An 18,053-nucleotide genomic window follows, 5' to 3' on the forward strand; every position below is an offset into this window, starting at 1 on the left:
TTGGAAGATCCTCCATGAATGGCACTAACGGCAAAGGGTTTTCTTAAGGAAAACAGAAACATTTAGACTTTGATAGCTTTGCTACCAAATTTACTATAAACATATGTGTATTATTTAAAAATCACCCACACACAAGTTCTATCATGCAAAGTGTTTTTTAAAAAGATAAATTTACAAATTACATGAACCAAAGGTTAATGATTATTGACTTGTCTTGTTTTAATTCTAGTATTGATTAATATTTTGAGTATTCTTACACCTTCTAAGGGATAATTCTGGAAAATTCAGTGTATGAAATGTTTTGTTAAATTTTACTAAAAAGAGTGAGTTGAATCATGTCATAAAACACACTTCACAAATATATAATGAAATTTGTACATAACTAGAAAACAAATGACTAATTAATTTTTAATTAATGGATGTAAAGAGCCCACATAAATAGTTCTTTTAAATATGTGCTAAGTGAGCCTGGAATTAGTAGTGGTTACCTTCAGCCTGTTGAATAGGATCTTGCATAATCTTTTGGTAGCATTCATATTGAGCCGTCATGATCTTGTTTCTAGTGACTCCCAGCTCTGTTTGGTTAAAGCCATACAGGATTTCTTCTTCTGGCTCCGCTGTAACGAGAGTCTAAGGGAGGAAAGCAACAATGCCTTTAGAATGGTGGAAATCTTAGAGACCCGGTGGAAAACAGCAAAAGCAGAGAGGTGCTTGCTCGCTAAATGACTCTCATGAGGAAAACCCCGTGTGTAGTGTTCGCCACTTTCTATAGTCTAAAACTCTCACCGTGTCCAGTTTCAAATAGCCTTCAGGCTGCTGCCAACGACAGCCCTGAGAGGCGCCGTTGACTCGCCGAAGCCTGTGGTAGTCGGCCAGCTACAGCACAGCCTCCACACTTGTTCGGAAATGCCAACAGCTGTATTTACAGTCCCCCAGTGTTTTTACCTGCTCTGTGAATGCCGGTAAGGTACCCATCACTACTACCGAGACTCTCTTTCATATTGTAAAACAGTAGAAAATAGCATCCAGATATCAGGGAGTACCGATCACATGGAAAATAATCAAATTTTGTACATTTGTAACATCAAAATAATAATTTCCTCACTGGATGACATCACATTACCTGATTAGCACTAATATTGGCTGTTATTTTCTGGTAGGTTTGAGTTTCCTGATAGAGATTTATACAGAAGTTACCCTGGGACATAATAAATAAATGAAATTCTGGAACGTTGAGACTATTTTTAAGTCATTTGATTTTACTTTTAAATGTTGGGGGTTGAACCTAGTGCCTCACGTAGGCCAGCACTGTAAATTGAGCTACCATCCTATCCCAAGACAATATTTAAAAAACAAAAAACCACATAAAACCATGTTTCTGAAAAGCTTTGTAGAAAATAAGCAGAGTAATGATAATTTCAAATATATTTACACACTACTGTCCATGGATGAACTCAAGAGAAAGGCTCACAGGCCCTTATATTACACTAACTCGATTGGTAAAATGCTCCAGTATTGCCTGCAGGGAACTCAGGTTGGCCCACGTATCTTGCTGGCACACTGAACTGAGGGTATTAGCTGAAGAAACAGTTCTGTCCATGAAGTCTAGTCAGTTACCCAAGGTAACATCTCCTAAGTGCAGACACTGGCCTCCTTCTAGACCTGGGGACGTTTTCCAGTGCATGGACTCACAGAAATGGAATATTGCTCATTGAGGTTTTCAGTACTGTGTGTTTTAATCCCTTCATTTGAATCTTTTTGAGGGCTTTGCTAGGAAACACCACAGGAAAATACTTTGCTGGCACAAAATTAGATGAGATTATGTCTTTGGGTTTCTCGTCCATGCAAAAAAATAAGAGCAGCCTGATTGCTTTCATTTGATGCAGAAAGCCAGATGAAGGGACACATAACTACAAATAAGTGAAACCATGAGGCATGCAGCTCTTTTGGCCTTGATAATCCTCTGCCTTTACTTCTGGCTTCACATCTCTAACTCACATATGCAGAGAAACACATGGATATGAACACACACATGGAGACACACTTGCCCCAAATTCAGCATTAAGATCTATTTGAATGAGTGAATTAATGAATGATTGAGAAAAGTAACACAAAATACAATACATGTCTCCTAGACTTTTTTCAATCAATATATGACAATCAATTAGTGGAAAAAAATTAAGACTAGAATATGGATTTTTTCCAACAAATAACTGAATCCATGTGTCTCTCCAAATGTATTTTATGTGCTGTGTGTAATTGTACTATTATAAAGTGTCACCCCAGGGTTTTCCTAACTTTACCACTTTAACACAAGTTTTGTACATTTGAATCCATTGATCTTCCAACCTCCTTACAAAAACCCAACAGTCCATATTAGTTATAAAAATTCAAAGTACAAAAAATAGTAAAGAGATGTGGATTATTGCTGTGTTACTTGGATATAAAAATGAAATCAACTTACTCATTCAATAACTACTTTACTTGTATTTATTAACTTTTATCAATTAGATTAATATATTGTAAGTAAAGCATAGTCATAACTAATGAGATAAATATGTGGGATGAATGCTTACCATATTAAAAGGCAAGAGAAACAGAAAATACAGCATACACTTTTTCTCCATCATTAGAGTCCAAATGAAATATGTTGTGTGTTCAAACTGTGATAAAAATGAAATAAATGCAATTCAATACTCATGAAATCATTATATGCTTCAAAAGAAAATATCTGTTATAATTCCACACTAAGTCTGAGGATTTGATTAGTAGTCATACAAATATTGAGAACATTATGGCTTAAAGTATAACAGAGTTTAGTGAAATATATTCTAGTTTAATTTGACTTACAAATAAAGAAAACATCTTGCATATATATTTTTGTGTAATTAGAAAGTATCTTGCTTTCTTTGCCTTTACCAAAATTGGAATAAAATTATTTAACTACAAACATAATCAGCTTTATGTGACTATCTTTTACATTTTATTATATACATATAATTTATCTTTATTTCTATAAGTATTAAACTTATCTGAAACTTCCTGACTTCAATTTAAGGAAGAAAATTATTCTCAGGCAAATTTCTTGAAAATTAACATTCAAACAACATAAAAATAAAGTTTTAAGCCAGGTAGTTAACTCAGGAGGCAGAGGCAGGTAGATCTCTGTGAGTTCGAGGCCAGGCTGGTCTACAGAGTGAGTTCCAGGACAGGCAGGACTGGTTTATCCAAAAAGAGAAAGAGAGAGAGAGAGAGAGAGAGAGAGAGAGAGAGAGAGAGAGGGAGGGAGGGAGGGAGGGAGGGAGGGAGGGAGGGAGGAAGGAAGGAAGGAAGGAAGGAAGGAAGGAAGGAAGGAAGGAAGGAAGGAAGGAAGGAAGGAAGGAAGGAAAAGAATTCTTCACTGTAGAAAATTGTGATTAAATTTGTGTTAATACCAATTATCAATGGACGTGTTTTGAATCACCTAGCCTCCAGGTATACCTGGGAGGAACTATCCACATTAAGTTAGCCTCTGGGAACTGAAGCAACAACCAGGAATCCCTCATGGGACCGACCTGGTACTGTGCATTTATGTGATAGTTTTGTAGGTTGGTCTTCTTGTGGGACTCCCAACAGTGGGAGAAGGGGCTGTCTCTGACTCTTTACTGGCTTTTGGAACCCTACTCCTTACACTGGGTCTCCTTGCCCAGCCCTTAATACATGGGGGGTGCTTAGTCTTACTGCAACTTGATATGCCATGTTTTGTTGATACTCATGGGAGACCTGCCCGTTCCTGAACAGAAACTGAGGAGGAGTGGATTGTGGGGTGGGAACAGAGAGGGGATGTGGAGAAGGAGTGAGAGGAAACTACAGCTGGAATGTAAATAAATGAATGATGAATAAATAAATAAATAAATAAATAAATCTTTTTTTTTTAAGTTAGCCTCTAGGTATGTCTGTGAGGAATTATCTGGATGGGTTAATTGATGTGGGAAGCCCTACATTAACTGTGGGCAGCAGTATTTTGTGACCTGGGATCATGAACTAAATAAAAAAGACAAAGCAGGCTGAATGGGAGCATCCATTGCTGTCTGTTCCTTGCCTGTAGACACAAATGGCTCAAATCCCTACTGTCATTACTTCTTTGACAAACTATGAGGAAAAAAATAAACCTTCTTCCTTTAAGATTGTTTCCTGACAGGTATTTTGTTAAAATGATTTAAAAAAAAAAAAGTAGTTAACACAGAAATTAATTCTTTTAAATCGGGAAATAAAAAGACTCCCAAAGTCATCTACATTATTGAAATAAGGCTATGAACATTATTAGCAAAATTAGTATATTTCTAATGTTAAATCACATTCTATGCTGGTGAAAATGGCCTCTCCAACATCATCTGGCCAGCTGAATACTGAGACAGACCCTGCTAGGCTGAAGCCCCTAAAGCTCACTTCCTAATAATATACTCTAACACACTAGTGTTAAACACCTGGGTTATCATGATATAGCCACTGAACATGATACACGTTTAAATTAGAATGTAACTATGATTTTTCATAGGAAATAAAGATCTTCAGTAGATATTTGCCACTGAACAATAAACTTGGATTGGATTCTGTTAGAAAGCAAGACATGACATTCATTATATAACTATTTTCAGAATAAAATTAGGAGGCCCTTTTCCACATGGCCCCATGTTTTGTGGTTTTTTTTATGACATGCATTGAGACCCCATCGGTTGTTAGATTGAATTTGCTCCACTATTCACCCCCACTGATGCACCTACCTAGCTGAAGATGCTTTTTTCAATCATGAACAATCTTCTGAATATTGTTTCTGTTCTATCAATCAGCTACCCTGGACTTGCTTTTTAAGATCTTAAGAAAAGTATATCTGAAAATCAGGAAGGACTGTATTAGTCTCATATCTTAAAAAAATAGTGTGCTAGGCTAGAAAGCACCAATCAAAGTTTCTGTAATTCAGTAATTAGCAAGTTGTTATTTTAGTTGTTAGTTACATTTCACCCCTGGAAAATCTAATTTCCAAATACTTACATGCACAATTGTCTCCAGACTCAAATCACATTTTCTCCTGGATCATATTCGACATTGTCTTCAAGAACTTCTTAATTACAAGGGTCATGACCTAAAATATGGATTGATTTAAAATAATGTAATATGATGTTAACAAGACAAAATTATTTCCATAATAAACTGAAATTTTCTAAGTAATACCTCTACTAAAATTATACATTCTTGAGCTACTCTAATTTTTAATGAACTACAGAAATGGTCCTATACAGGATAATACAGGACAGTCTTTATCCTGACTTTTAGATTCTTTGTTTATATTATGTTTGAGTTACTATAAGACAGTTTAGTCACTGAATGTAAATTTTCAATTTAGACAATGGATTATATAATAAGAACACAGTTGGCCTAGAAATGTTCCTTTTTCCTATAAGTAAATAATTTTCAAAGTGATTATATTTTCGAAGAAAATATTGCCAGGCCTGGTGGTACACACGTTTAATCCCAGGACAGAGGCAGGCAGATTTCTGAGTTCAAGGCAAGCCTGGCAACATGGGGAGTTTGAAGCCAAGCAGAGCTATGCCAGGACACTCTGTCTCAAAACAAAAAACAAATAAACAAACAAACAAAATGATTTTGAAAATTAGCATTTACATTTTCTTTCTTCATTGGTTTGTTAATATATTTTCCTAAGGTATTTATAACGTTAGTAGATATTTCTGTGTTTATTACTCTTATGTGATTTTATAAGTATTTTCAATTGTTCTACTTTAAAACAATGGGTATGGTTTTCTGAAACTTCAGTCATCCAAAATCAATTAAAAAAAAAAGAAAAAAACAGAAGAAAATAGTTTTCTTGGAATGAGAGGAATACATGCATTTGAATTAAAGAGGGGTAAAGGTCCATGTAGTTTTCTAAGCTCTTCTTAGCACGGCAATAATAACTTATTTAGATGCCTGGTTAAGGAACGCAAAACTGTAGCAATTTGAAATTCATCACTAAATAACTCATTTCATCTGGACCTGGGGACAGTACAGAGCACTCCAGGTTTCCTGGGATTGTTAGCCAGTTAATGAGTCATGGAGCCCCGGCAGTTCTGACTTTTGACCTGCTTCCAGCCATGCTGTACTGCTGTTATTACAGAGAAGCAAAGACGTCAACAGTGATTTGTTAGATTAACATGAGTGTAACTTTACAGATTCTGCTCATAAAATCTCTTATCTCTCTATACTTGGGTAGCTGTATCTCATTTTTACCTTCTTTAAGTATCATGTTAATAATGATTAATTTTGAAACATTTATTGTTCAAACCATGGGGAAAATGATTTATTTTTGTTTAATATCTAAAACAGTAAAAATTATATTTGTAACCTCTATTTTTGGTGGTTACAGAGTATCTGCTGTAATTAAGTATTAATGAATCATTTTCTAAAAAATAAATAAATAAAAGAGGGCCAGAAACATGGCTCAGAAGGAAAAGGTGCTTGCCACCAAGCCTAATGACCTGAATACCCACATGACCTGATGACCTGAGTACCCACATGACCTGATGACCCACAGGAAGGAAAGCAAGAATAAACTACTGCTAATAATCCTGTGACCTCCACACATATGCCATGCAAGTGCTTGGCCCTGCCACAGAAACACAAAGATTAATAAATGAATAAAGAACACTGAATAAAAGGTTACAAAGCTGAATACATGATTAGCTGACTTAAGGTTTTGCATCTAATGAGCTAATTTTTTATGATTGGTTACTCTAATTTTTTTCAATTCATTCTCTTTTGTCTCCAGCTTGTCTTTCAGTATAGGGTCAGATCGTAGCAAATTTGTTTGGAAGGCTTCCCAATTTTATCCCTGCTTGTGCACATGCATACACACATGCGTGATATGCACAAGCAACTATAGTCACATCAACACAAAAATCTAGGTACCAGCCTCACACATCTATCATCTATAGTTACATAGTATTTATATTTGAATTTGAATTGATTGTCTGCAATATCAGAAAGGTTGAAAGAAAGCAAATTCTAATAAAACATAGAATAATATTGTTTTAGATGTTGTTTCATATTTGTTTATATTTTGTTTTCAAACGTGATATTAATTTCCATTTATCTAGGATAGTTGGAACATTGAACAATCCAACTGAATTTTTTGATTTATATAAATTTTAAATACAACTAGATTTGCAAAATGTCCTCTGGGATAAAGGTTAATCTTCTTTTGAACTATCTCTTATTGCAATGTATTATTATTCCTTTAACTTTTTGATTTCCTTTCATTTGCCAGTATGGTTTTTCAAAGACAAAAGTCACATCTCAGTCATCGGTGCACTTTCCTGACTAGAAGTTCATAAATATTTACTGAACACATAAATTAATTAATTAATTAATTAATTAATTAACTGATAAAATACTTTAGAATACCAAAGTTAATATCAAGAATATTGATCATAAGTAGCAATTGTTACTTCTTATTTTAGAAGGTTTTTGATTGTGAATCTATACCAGCAGTCCTCAACCTATGGGCCACAAACCCTTTCATGTTGCACATTAGATATTTATATTACAATTCATAACAGTATCAAAATTACAGTTATGAAGTAGCAACAAAATAATTTTATGGTTGGGGGTCATCACAACATGAGAAACTGTATTAAAAGGTCAAAACATTAGGAAGGTTGAGAACCACTGATTTATACTGACAATAAAATTCTTATGTAAAATACTTATATGATCATCTCTACTTTCTTACAAAATAAGATCATGAAAGCTATATAGTCTTCAAAACTGCAGATGCCAGGATGTCGAATAAGAAATAGTCTACTAAGTTGGGAATGCATCAAGATTAAGCAAAATTTAAAATACTGGAAGCTATGTTTAAAAGATGACCAGTTCATATTCTTCTGTACGTATGTACAGATATATTCAAATTAGAATATAAATAAATATTATTCTGTTTGGGGAAAAAGATTGGTTTAACAAAACAATGCTTTGATGATTTACACACGTGTCAAGATTAAATTTCCTTTATTATGTACAGGGGCTGAAATCTTCAAGGCAAAGTGCTTCAAAATCATGTTTGGAGATTTCCCAAACATAACACATTGAGAAACATTTTACCCGACACTGCTCTTGTTTTTGTGGTTATCTACTAGATTACCAAATCAGAGTTCTAAAAAATGCATCTTAGTGAGATCTATCTTGACCACAATAACTGAAGAAATATTCTCAATGCAAATAGCTTCACTTTTCTAGCTTTCCATCATCACTCCATTACTACGTGATCTGGAAAACTTGCTCCTGGGAACAAGGTTGCATGTTACACTGAGTACTGCATTCCCAGTCAGTGGGGCAGGTGTATCACCTATGTTTGTCAAGATTACAGCAGTAAATTTGTGAGATAATCATCAATCACACACAAGATTCAATGATATCCAATCAATAGGTGATTCAATTCATTGTTGTTACCTGCTCTTACAAGGTCTTTTCCAAGTTTCCCTGATAATAGTCACAGGCAATGAGTGAGAGCAATGGAAGAATCACCCCTTTCACCATAGGCTCTGTAGATAAGTCATAGATAGACCATGGGTGGGCAAGTGGATAGCACTACTGCAAATGTAACTGAAAATCAACTTAAACTGTGTCTCATATTGTTCAATGCAATTTTTAAGACTGTTCTCTATATAAAATTCATGAATTTTGAAGAGGACACTGCTATTGGCTTATTGCAGCATAGCAATAAATTTTGTTCTAAAAAAAAGTATAAATCAGTATAGGCTAATCAATATTAATTTGTCAGGACACAACGATGCAAATGTTTGCATGCTACCTGCAAGCCTGCTTATTCTTTTCTCAGCTTATTATTAACACACACACACACACACACACACACACACACACACACACATATATATATACTTTATGTTTATTTTGTTATGATATCTTAATTTTTAGTTAAGTTGACTAATCCTAATATTGAAAGAGTATGTTCACTCTAAGATTAAGAAGAAAATATCTTCCAACTTCTATTCCTCTGCTTCTGAAATATCCTGAGTTATTTTAGGACCAAAGCCATATTTTTTTCTTTTTTTTTATCCAGTCTCTACAAAGCCAGCCAACAGAAGCTTCATTTCCCACACATATCTACATGCTTTAATATCCTAGATATAGGCTTTATGAAAAATCATATATGTCCTAGCTAGCATGTGTCTTCCCTTTCTTGTGGCATATGAGATAAGTCATTTCTCCTTAGTCAATTCAAAGGATAAACTCTTTCAGGTTAGAATTCCTTTCTTGCAGTCTAAAAAAAAAAAATACCTACTATGGAGTAAAAGTTTTAATATAAATGTCTTAAAACATGATTGTTTTTCCTTTTCTTGTCACTGCTTTATTTTTTAAAAAAACATAAATCTTGCAATAGAATTACCATTACAATTTACCAATTTGTTTCACATGTAGTATAGTCATTGATAGAGAAATTACAGTCTAAGTTTTAATGCTATAGGCAAATGTGGCCCAGAATAACCTGCACAGTTTTAAGGCAAATCAAATATAAAGAGTTAGTGGGATCTCAAAGGATCCCGCCAAAAAAATGTAACAACCTATTGTCATTGCTCTCGGTACCTTCCATATCTGACAGGAAGACCTTATTGCTGAAGACAGCACGTGCGTGAGTGATGGAGCATAGAGAAATCAATCTGTACACATGGAAGCTTCACCGCTGCTGTCTAACTTTCTTAATTCTAGGAAGCACATTAGCATTAGAGAAAAGTAATCATCAATCTTATAGCTGCGACCCTGTGTGCTACAATAATGAATGGCCTGACATGACATGCCCACTGGTACAATAGTGGCATGAAAATCATGGAAGTAACCAACCATTTGTTGATTGGGTCTAAAGACCTCTCCATAAAAGGGAACTCATGCCTGGTACCAAAGGGGGCCAAAATTCCATAGGTGGCTCTCATAGGCCCCAGGAAAGAAAATAATACTATTATTCTGCTAAATGGACACAGTAATAAACTGCCCCCCAAAAGTTCTTATCATCATAGCCATAGATTAGTACAACTCTCAGTCCTCATCAGGGAAATTTCTTTTTGCAATGAATGGCAATTAATACACAGACCCACAATTAGTTAATGAGCAGAGAATGAGAGACTGAAATACTCAGCCCTAAATGGAATATTTATATCACACCCCTACTGCTCAGCATCAGGTATTGTCAAGGAATAGCAGGCAAAAAGACTGTATGAGCCAGAAGAGGTGAATGACTACTAGGAAACAAGGCAGTGGTTGTGAAAGCATAGACAAGACCTACATCTAATAAAATCCCAGAATGGAGTCAAGGAGTTGAGTGGGAAGTCCCACCTCTATCTCCGCAGCTCTTGGCAATTGTCAGCTTATTTAAAGGGGTAACCTTGTTAGGTTGCCCTCATTCCAAGGGTTGGCCTCACAGCCAAGAGCATTTGAGAAACATCAATTGGACTCAATAGGTAGAGGGGGGAAGGAGAGGAAGGAAAGGAAGGGGTCAGCGAGAGGGGGAGAAAGACAGAACGAAGTTTGATAGGAGGGACATAGGGGTGGATCTGAAAGGAGATTTAAGAAGAGAGCTAAATATGATCAAAATACACTGTATTAATAAAAAATAATATTACTATTATTATTTCCAAAAGGAATAGATGCAGAGATTGTGAGCTGCCTGAAGTGGGTGCTGGAAACCAAACCAGCACCCACCTCAGGCAGCTCATAATCACCTACTGCTCCAGTTCCTGGGTATCTAATGGTTCTCTAGCCTCCTTGGGCATCTGTATGCATGTGGTAAACATAAATTCACACATACATACATACATACATACATACATATATATATACATGCCAATAACTAAAATATAAATAAATCTTTTTAAAGAACTATATCCTAAAATCTTAAAAAAATCTCCTGACACTGTTTTGTCTATTTGTTTTTAGTGTCTTAGGGATATTCTCCTTGGATCTCCAATAGCTAACAATCTAAGAGTCTAAGTTTGAATCTGACAATGAAAATGGACCATTTGGCTGAATAATAGTGAGCATGTAGAAACTGAAGTTCCAGCAAAATTTTTGTATATAGTGTATTCAAATAGTGGCATCATAAAGAACATAACATTTTAAGTTTTTAAAAAAAGATGGCTACAAGAAGCCTCCTAACGACTTCAAGGTGGGTTGGAATGGCCTTTGCTAACAGTGCTAGAATACAAGCCACAGAACCTCAGCGGCTCTGTGCTACTTGCTTATCTAATGAGCATTCCAGACCGGGCAGCTGAATAACTATTAAGACAGATTCTTTTGTGGTTGGGTTTGAGATTTCATTTTACACTCTAGAGTATTTACTCATGGGAATAATTTTCCCATTGTGGGCATAATTAGCCATTTTCCGGTAATTTTAGCCACACTCTTTTTATTTGAAAAGGCAAGTGGCCAATATCAGCCCAATTAGTAAAAGGTGGGAGGGAGCCTTTAAAAAATACATCTCTGTACTTGATGGAATACTCTCCACATCTAATGTGGAAAGACTTAATTGAAGTAAGATGTGACTAAACTCTCATCAGGCTAGTAAAACCTCCGATTTAGGTTGGATGAGCCATGGATATATAGTAAAATCCTCCCTTCTAGTAGGGTCATCAGAAGAGCACATCTTTCAACTGTAGCCAGAAAGCAGGCAGGCCATGGTATCAGGATATTCTTATGCATCCTTTTACCATATGTAGAATATGGAGCCAAGTAGAACAGTCAGCTAAGCACTGTATGCTGTAAAGAAGCCTATGACATCATCGGAGCCTTTGAATCTGGCCATATTCAAAGTCAATTACAATTCTGAAACTCCTCGTCAGTGTGAATACAAAATTTTAATTTTAAGGTTGTTTTGTTTTGTAAACATTTTGAGAAATGCTGTTGTAGTGGAAAGTTCACTAATTTCAGGATAAGAAAGCTTCACTTTTCACGCTATGATTGAAATAGCATGAAATACCTACAAAATGAGACAACTGCATTTCTTTCCATCTTTAACCTAGATACTTTTAAAAAATTTACCAAAGTAAAAGTAAAATATGTTTTACCCTAAAAATAATTTTTAAAAAGTTATCATTCCTTTCATAGTATATTCTATGCCAAGCTAGTAATTCATTACTAACACTTTTAAATACAGTGGATCTATAAAGTGATTGTTAAGGGGTAATATATATGCTCAGATGATCAATACTTAAAGTATACCTGTGAAATATGTTTATATCTGCCTCAAAAAGTAAAGCTAACTCTCAGGAGAAAGTATACAAGGCCATTTTGTCACCCTGCCTTAGGAAACCCTTTTTTTTTTTTTTTTTTTTTTTTTTTTGGTTTTTCGAGACAGGGTTTCTCTGTGTAGCTTTGCGCCTTTCCTGGAACTCACTTGGTAGCCCAGGCTGGCCTCGAACTCACAGAGATCCGCCTGGCTCTGCCTCCCGAGTGCTGGGATTAAAGGCGTGCGCCACCACCGCCCGGCCAGGAAACACTTTTTGACATCAACACTTTTATAAATATGACATCAAAATACAAGCCACAATAACAAAAAAAGATTGGACTACATCAAAATTATATACGCTTGTGTACAAATGATGTCATCGTGGAAATGAGAGGCTGGGGGAATCTCAGTGGTAAAACACTAACCCAGAATGAGCAAAGTCCTAGATTCAATGTATATACACACTCACACTCACACACTTACACACACACATACACACACACACACACGCGCGCGCGCGCTCACACATGCATGCACACATACATACATTAAGGAAAAGAAAATGAAAAGACAACCCAACACAGAGGGACAAATTTGCAAATCACGTGTTTGATAAGGGGTGTTTATCTTTAATACAGAAAGAACTTTTCTTCTCAATAATAATAAAAAAATAAAAAACACCTCAACTTATAAAAATGGCCAAGGGATCTGACAGATGACCAATGAGCACTTGGGAAAAAAACTCAATATCATTAGTCATCATGAAAATGCAATTCAAAACCACAATAAGATACAGCTTCTTACCCACTCTGTTATTATACTTAGGATAAAAAGAAAGACAAGTAATAAGAAGCATAAGAAGAGATGTGGAGAAATGTAACCCTTATACATTGCTGGTTGGGATGTAAAATGGTGTAGTCACTTTGGGAAAACATTTCAGCAGTAATACAAATTAAACCTAACGTTACCATTTGGCCATAATTGTATGTCTAAATATGTACTCAAGAGAAATGAAAACATAGATCTCAACACTTGTACATGGATGTGTCCACTGACAGACATCTGAATAGTTTTCACTTTCCAACTATTAAGAACAACAAGCTAGGAGCATTCATGGGCACAGAATATCAAGGCTGATTATAACTAAATATCATGTACAAGCCAGTCAAAAGGGTACTTATTTCTGACAATATATGTGTGAAACATCTAGACTAGGCTAATCTAAAGGTAAATTCCATTATTATTTGCCTAGGACAAGGAGAATGACCATAGAAGTGATTGCTAAATGGTACATGCATCCTTTGATTGATAAAATATTCTCAAATCAGATTGTGTGACAGTTATACAATACTGACTGCATCAAAACCATTAAATTGTACACTATAAATGAGTAAACTGTGTTATGTTATTTATATTTTAAGCTCTTCTTTAAAAGTTAATGTCAAAAGACGTGTCTAAGGGAAGAAGTTGATTATAACATCTGTCTCTCTGTGTCCGTCTCTCTCTCTGTCTCTCTCTCTCTGTGTCCGTCTCCCTCCCTCCCTCCCTCCCTATCTCTCTTCCTCTCTCTCATCCACCTTCCTATCTGTCTCTATCTTTCTCATCTTTTGTTAGAAATATAATAATATATAATAATAAAATATAGAAATGTTGTAAAAGAAAACACAATCATCCAGACAAAACAAATAACCTTGCTTCACTTACATACATCATATCCCATTGCTGTATGGAAAAACTGATTTTTTTTCCTTCAATTTGGTATATTATTTTGTGTCCAGCAAAAAATTTCCAGTATTTTACATAGATTGAACTATTTTGATTTGTAAAGAAAAAGCAGCATCTTCAAAATTACTTTTCAGAGCTTGCATTTCAATTTACATACAAAATATTGTATTTTATTTCACTAATAAATGTTAACGAAAAATAACCAATTACACTGAATTGATGGAACAGATCACAGTATAAGGTAGGAAATTTTTCTTTGATTTAGATAGGATTTATTATTGCTTACCTTATTCCCCAGATTGTATTTTTTACAATTTTAGAATTTTAAAATATATATACATATAATCATACATAATTATTAACTCTATCAACTATATTTTAAGTACTTATCCAATACCAAAACCAAACCATCTATAACACAATTGGAATTGGAAAACAATTAGCTTTCTATCATGTCATAACTCATGTCTATGACTGCATCCGTCCTTCCCCAGCCCCTTGTATTTATTCTTTCCTATTCTCTTTCCTCCATGGTGTGCTGTGCCCACATGTACATTTGTGTACATATATAAATATGCTATTAGATACAAACTGCATGTGAGAGAGAATATGCAGTTTTTTTCTTTCTGAGATTACGTGACTTCATTCAATATTTCACATTTGCAGTCCATCCATTTTCCCGCAAACTCTGTAACTTCATTTTTCCTTTAGCAGAGACTTTGATATGAATGTCCACTCTGCTTTGCTGATGGAAGCAGCCAGACCACTCTGAGCAGTGCAAAGTTGCTGTAGTTGTGGCAAATTCCAGAGACGATGATGTCTAACATGTGTGCTATCTCGAGAAAACTAACATGTTTTTCATGTTTTCCAACCTTTTTGCAGAAAATAACAATTGTAGAAGCATTAAATGCTAGAATAATATGACAGGAGTTCCTACTAACTATCTGCCCCTTTTTCTATGATTTTCCTGAGCCCTAGGTGTTGCAGCTACACTGTGGATGTGCCCACTGAGAAACTTCATAAGGTCCAGCCTTACATGAAGAACTATAGGGGGAACCAATGAGAGAGAGAGAGAGAGAGAGAGAGAGAGAGAGAGAGAGAGAGAGAGAGAGAGAGAGAGAGAATCAGTTTTCTCCAAGGATGAGCTCTCTGCTGGGTTATGTAGTCCCAAGTAGTCAATCTTAAAAACATGTACAAATAAGCAACACTAAATGGACTCAGTGGGGTGTGTGTGTGTGTGTGTGTGTGTGTGTGTGTGTGTGTGTGTGTGTGTATTTAGCAATAGTAAAGAAGAGGTCATGAACTCTTCTTTGAAAAGAAGGGGTTGTCATGGGGAAGTGTTGGTGGGGTAAAGAGAGAGGCCAGAAGTTACATCAATACAGTACTTATATATGAACTTCTCAAAAAATTCAAAAAGACATGACTAAAGTTTTCTTCTGGAAACTAGAATAGAGAAAAGGTAGGTTCCTGAAGAGCCTTCTAATTTATATTAGAAGTCTACAACACAGCATTCCAAGAGAGTGAGCTGAATAAATTATTGTGGGAGCAGACAAGAAGACAGTATTGGGAATACAAGGCTTCGGGTAGAAGGTCTACGTATCTCTCGACCCCAGGATTTGCGTCAATGCTGATTTTCAATGTGGTAGGTTTGGGAAGTGGAGCCTTTGAAGAGGATAAGTTTAGATGGAGTCACGAGAGTAGTCTCACAGAGGGATTAGTGACTCATACAAAGAGGGAAGTGTAGGAGGGAAGTGTGCATTGTGTATACATGCACATGTGAATTTTTCTGTACCATCAATGACATCATATGAGAATAACCAGGGAGGGAATCTTCATTTATAACCGGACCAGGGAGCCAGGTTTCAGTTTTGTGACTTCTAGAACTCAGCCCGTGTTGGATTTGTTACAATAGCACACCATGACGAAGACTCAGAAACATATTTAAATGTCCATGATGTCAGAAGACTTTCATTTTTGGTGACCTGAGAACTTAGCAACTTAAAAGTATAGGTCATTCCCAGGATTAGGTATTGGATATCATAGTAGGAATCCCTGGCTGATCCAAAGACTACAGCTAAGAAAAGTGGGGGAGAAAAGGCGGGGGGATTCTGAGCCCAGCTCAGATATTTTATGATTCCAAGAATGTTGTCTCATGGTTGTAGAGATTAGCAAGAGAGAGTTCGTGAAACAGAAAGTTCTCACCCATCATCATGTTCAGACATTTGGTCAGGAATGAGCTGTCTTTAGTAGGAAGGGAGAAGACTATATATTATAATAAATGTGTGTGTAAATTAATTTAGCTCACTTTGCCAAACATGAGTGTCTATAGAATTCAAAGTCAGCAAGGATATGTATGAGCAGAGGATAAATGGTCCAGCTTTCTAGGGGTGAAGATCCAGAAACCCAAAGACGAGGATGCAGGAGTAAGCCAGGCAACGTGACTGGAGATGCAGGGGAATTCACCAGTGGACACCTGGATGTGACGGACAGGCTTTCATGACACTCTGTGAGCGCTTGTAATTTTGCACATCCGAAACCCTGCTTAATTTAATTATCAACTCCTGGGACTATGTCTGGGTTGTGATTTAAAAATAGATTTTCCAGTGTAAAAGAAGTGTGCAGGAAGGGGCTCCTTGCTGAATTAAGGTGTGCTCAAGTGAGAACTGCCACCGAAGAACAACACGTTCCCTGTGAAAAAGACGGCAAACCCATTCCAGTGGCTCTAACCTTTACGAGCTGCTATTATCAACCCAATTGTATGTTTTTTCCTGTTGCACAAACATGTTCCCAAAAGACTTTTAAAATAGATTTCTTTCCTGCTAAATTGTTGTGCCAAGCACTTTTTTTCTGACTCTCAGCTCTAAGTGGACCAGGATGTGTTAAAGAAAAAAAAAAAAAAATGCCCTGTCACGCTTGACAGGGTTTAATAGGCCTTAACAACAGTGAAATGTTTCCTAACCTCGCAGCCCCCACCCCCGATCTGGGAATCTTCCCATAGTGTGTTCTAACCCAAATAAAAACTATCCCGAAGAGACAGATGCACCTTCACCAACAGTCACACTTTCAGTGGAGGAAGGCTTGTAGTGAAAAGTCTACACACCCTAGTAGAGTCTTCCAAGTGAAAAAAAAAAAAAAATCAAAACAGAAAATAAACCTGCTTGTAAACATTTAAATATCCTACAAAAAAGAAAAAGAAAACGGTGCCCTATTTTAATGGGACTGAGCTCTTAAACTCAGGAGATGAAGAGCAGTCTAGAAAATATGTCTTCAAGAAACAAACAAATACAAATTTACAGAACTGGTTTTTAGGTGCTGAGTGCTTCTGGATAAACCTGGTGAGCCTCTTCTTCACCTTATCGCTTTCTGGGTGTCTTTTGTTGTTTCTGAAAATCAATAAACATAGCCACACTATGCTGACTCTGTCTCAGCCGTTTCGAAATGACTCTGCTGCTTCGGGGGATACGTTTCTCTAACGGCAACAGAGCTTGGGTCACCAGCTACGTGTCTGTCTGCCTCGCACACAGTTTCCTTGACAAAATTCTGTCTGAGCTGCAAACCAAGGGCAACCTCAAAAGGAAATGGATGGAAAGAAGCACGAGATAAACACTATCTAACCGATATTTTAGTGGTGACTGCGGCAGGAAGACTCTATGAGGGGCTTGGGGGCAGGAGCCAAAATGGTTATCCAAACGGTATGGCAATTGGGCACTAAAAACCAATTAAAAATAACACGAGAAGTCTTGAAGTGGGGGGCGGGGGGTAGCAGGCAAACACTTGAGTGAGCAGCAGGCAGGTTCCCTGTAGAAGGGCTAGGGTTCTGGACACCTGCAGTGATGTTTCTAGCTGGAGTCAAAGGCAGCAGCAGCCAGGCCTGCAGCCTTTCTCCCGGCCTCTGCAGTTGTAAGATGGGAGTAGCATGTGCATGGTAAGCCCTGTGGGGGGTCGCAGGTAATGACCGTCACAATCACCCACTGCACACGGTGCCTGGGAAATGCTGCCTGCGCAGTAAGTGGTGGTCTCTGCCCAGAGCAGACACGAGACGTCCTGGATCTCTCTGTTA

General features: G+C 36.5%; 1 protein-coding gene across 4 annotated transcripts in view; it reads right to left on the bottom strand.

Moving 5' to 3' along the window:
* Calcrl (calcitonin receptor like receptor) overlaps nt 1–18,053 on the bottom strand; it is a 94,757-nt gene that overhangs the window by 40,888 nt on the left and 35,816 nt on the right. For 2 of the 4 annotated variants that reach the window (XM_006989619.4, XM_076569777.1), the window contains 4 exons: nt 5,032–5,122; nt 4,764–4,870; nt 2,577–2,663; nt 489–630 (listed from right to left, as the gene is read on the bottom strand). In XM_006989619.4, the coding sequence (XP_006989681.1) occupies nt 489–630; nt 2,577–2,630 (196 nt within the window). In that variant the 5' untranslated portion in view covers nt 2,631–2,663; nt 4,764–4,870; nt 5,032–5,122. The remainder of the gene's footprint in view (nt 1–488; nt 631–2,576; nt 2,664–4,763; nt 4,871–5,031; nt 5,123–18,053) is intronic. The other 2 variants (XM_006989618.4, XM_006989620.4) reach the window with 1 other exon arrangement.

This window comes from Peromyscus maniculatus, chromosome 4 (assembly GCF_049852395.1).
Source record: "Peromyscus maniculatus bairdii isolate BWxNUB_F1_BW_parent chromosome 4, HU_Pman_BW_mat_3.1, whole genome shotgun sequence".
NCBI lineage: Eukaryota > Metazoa > Chordata > Mammalia > Rodentia > Cricetidae > Peromyscus > Peromyscus maniculatus.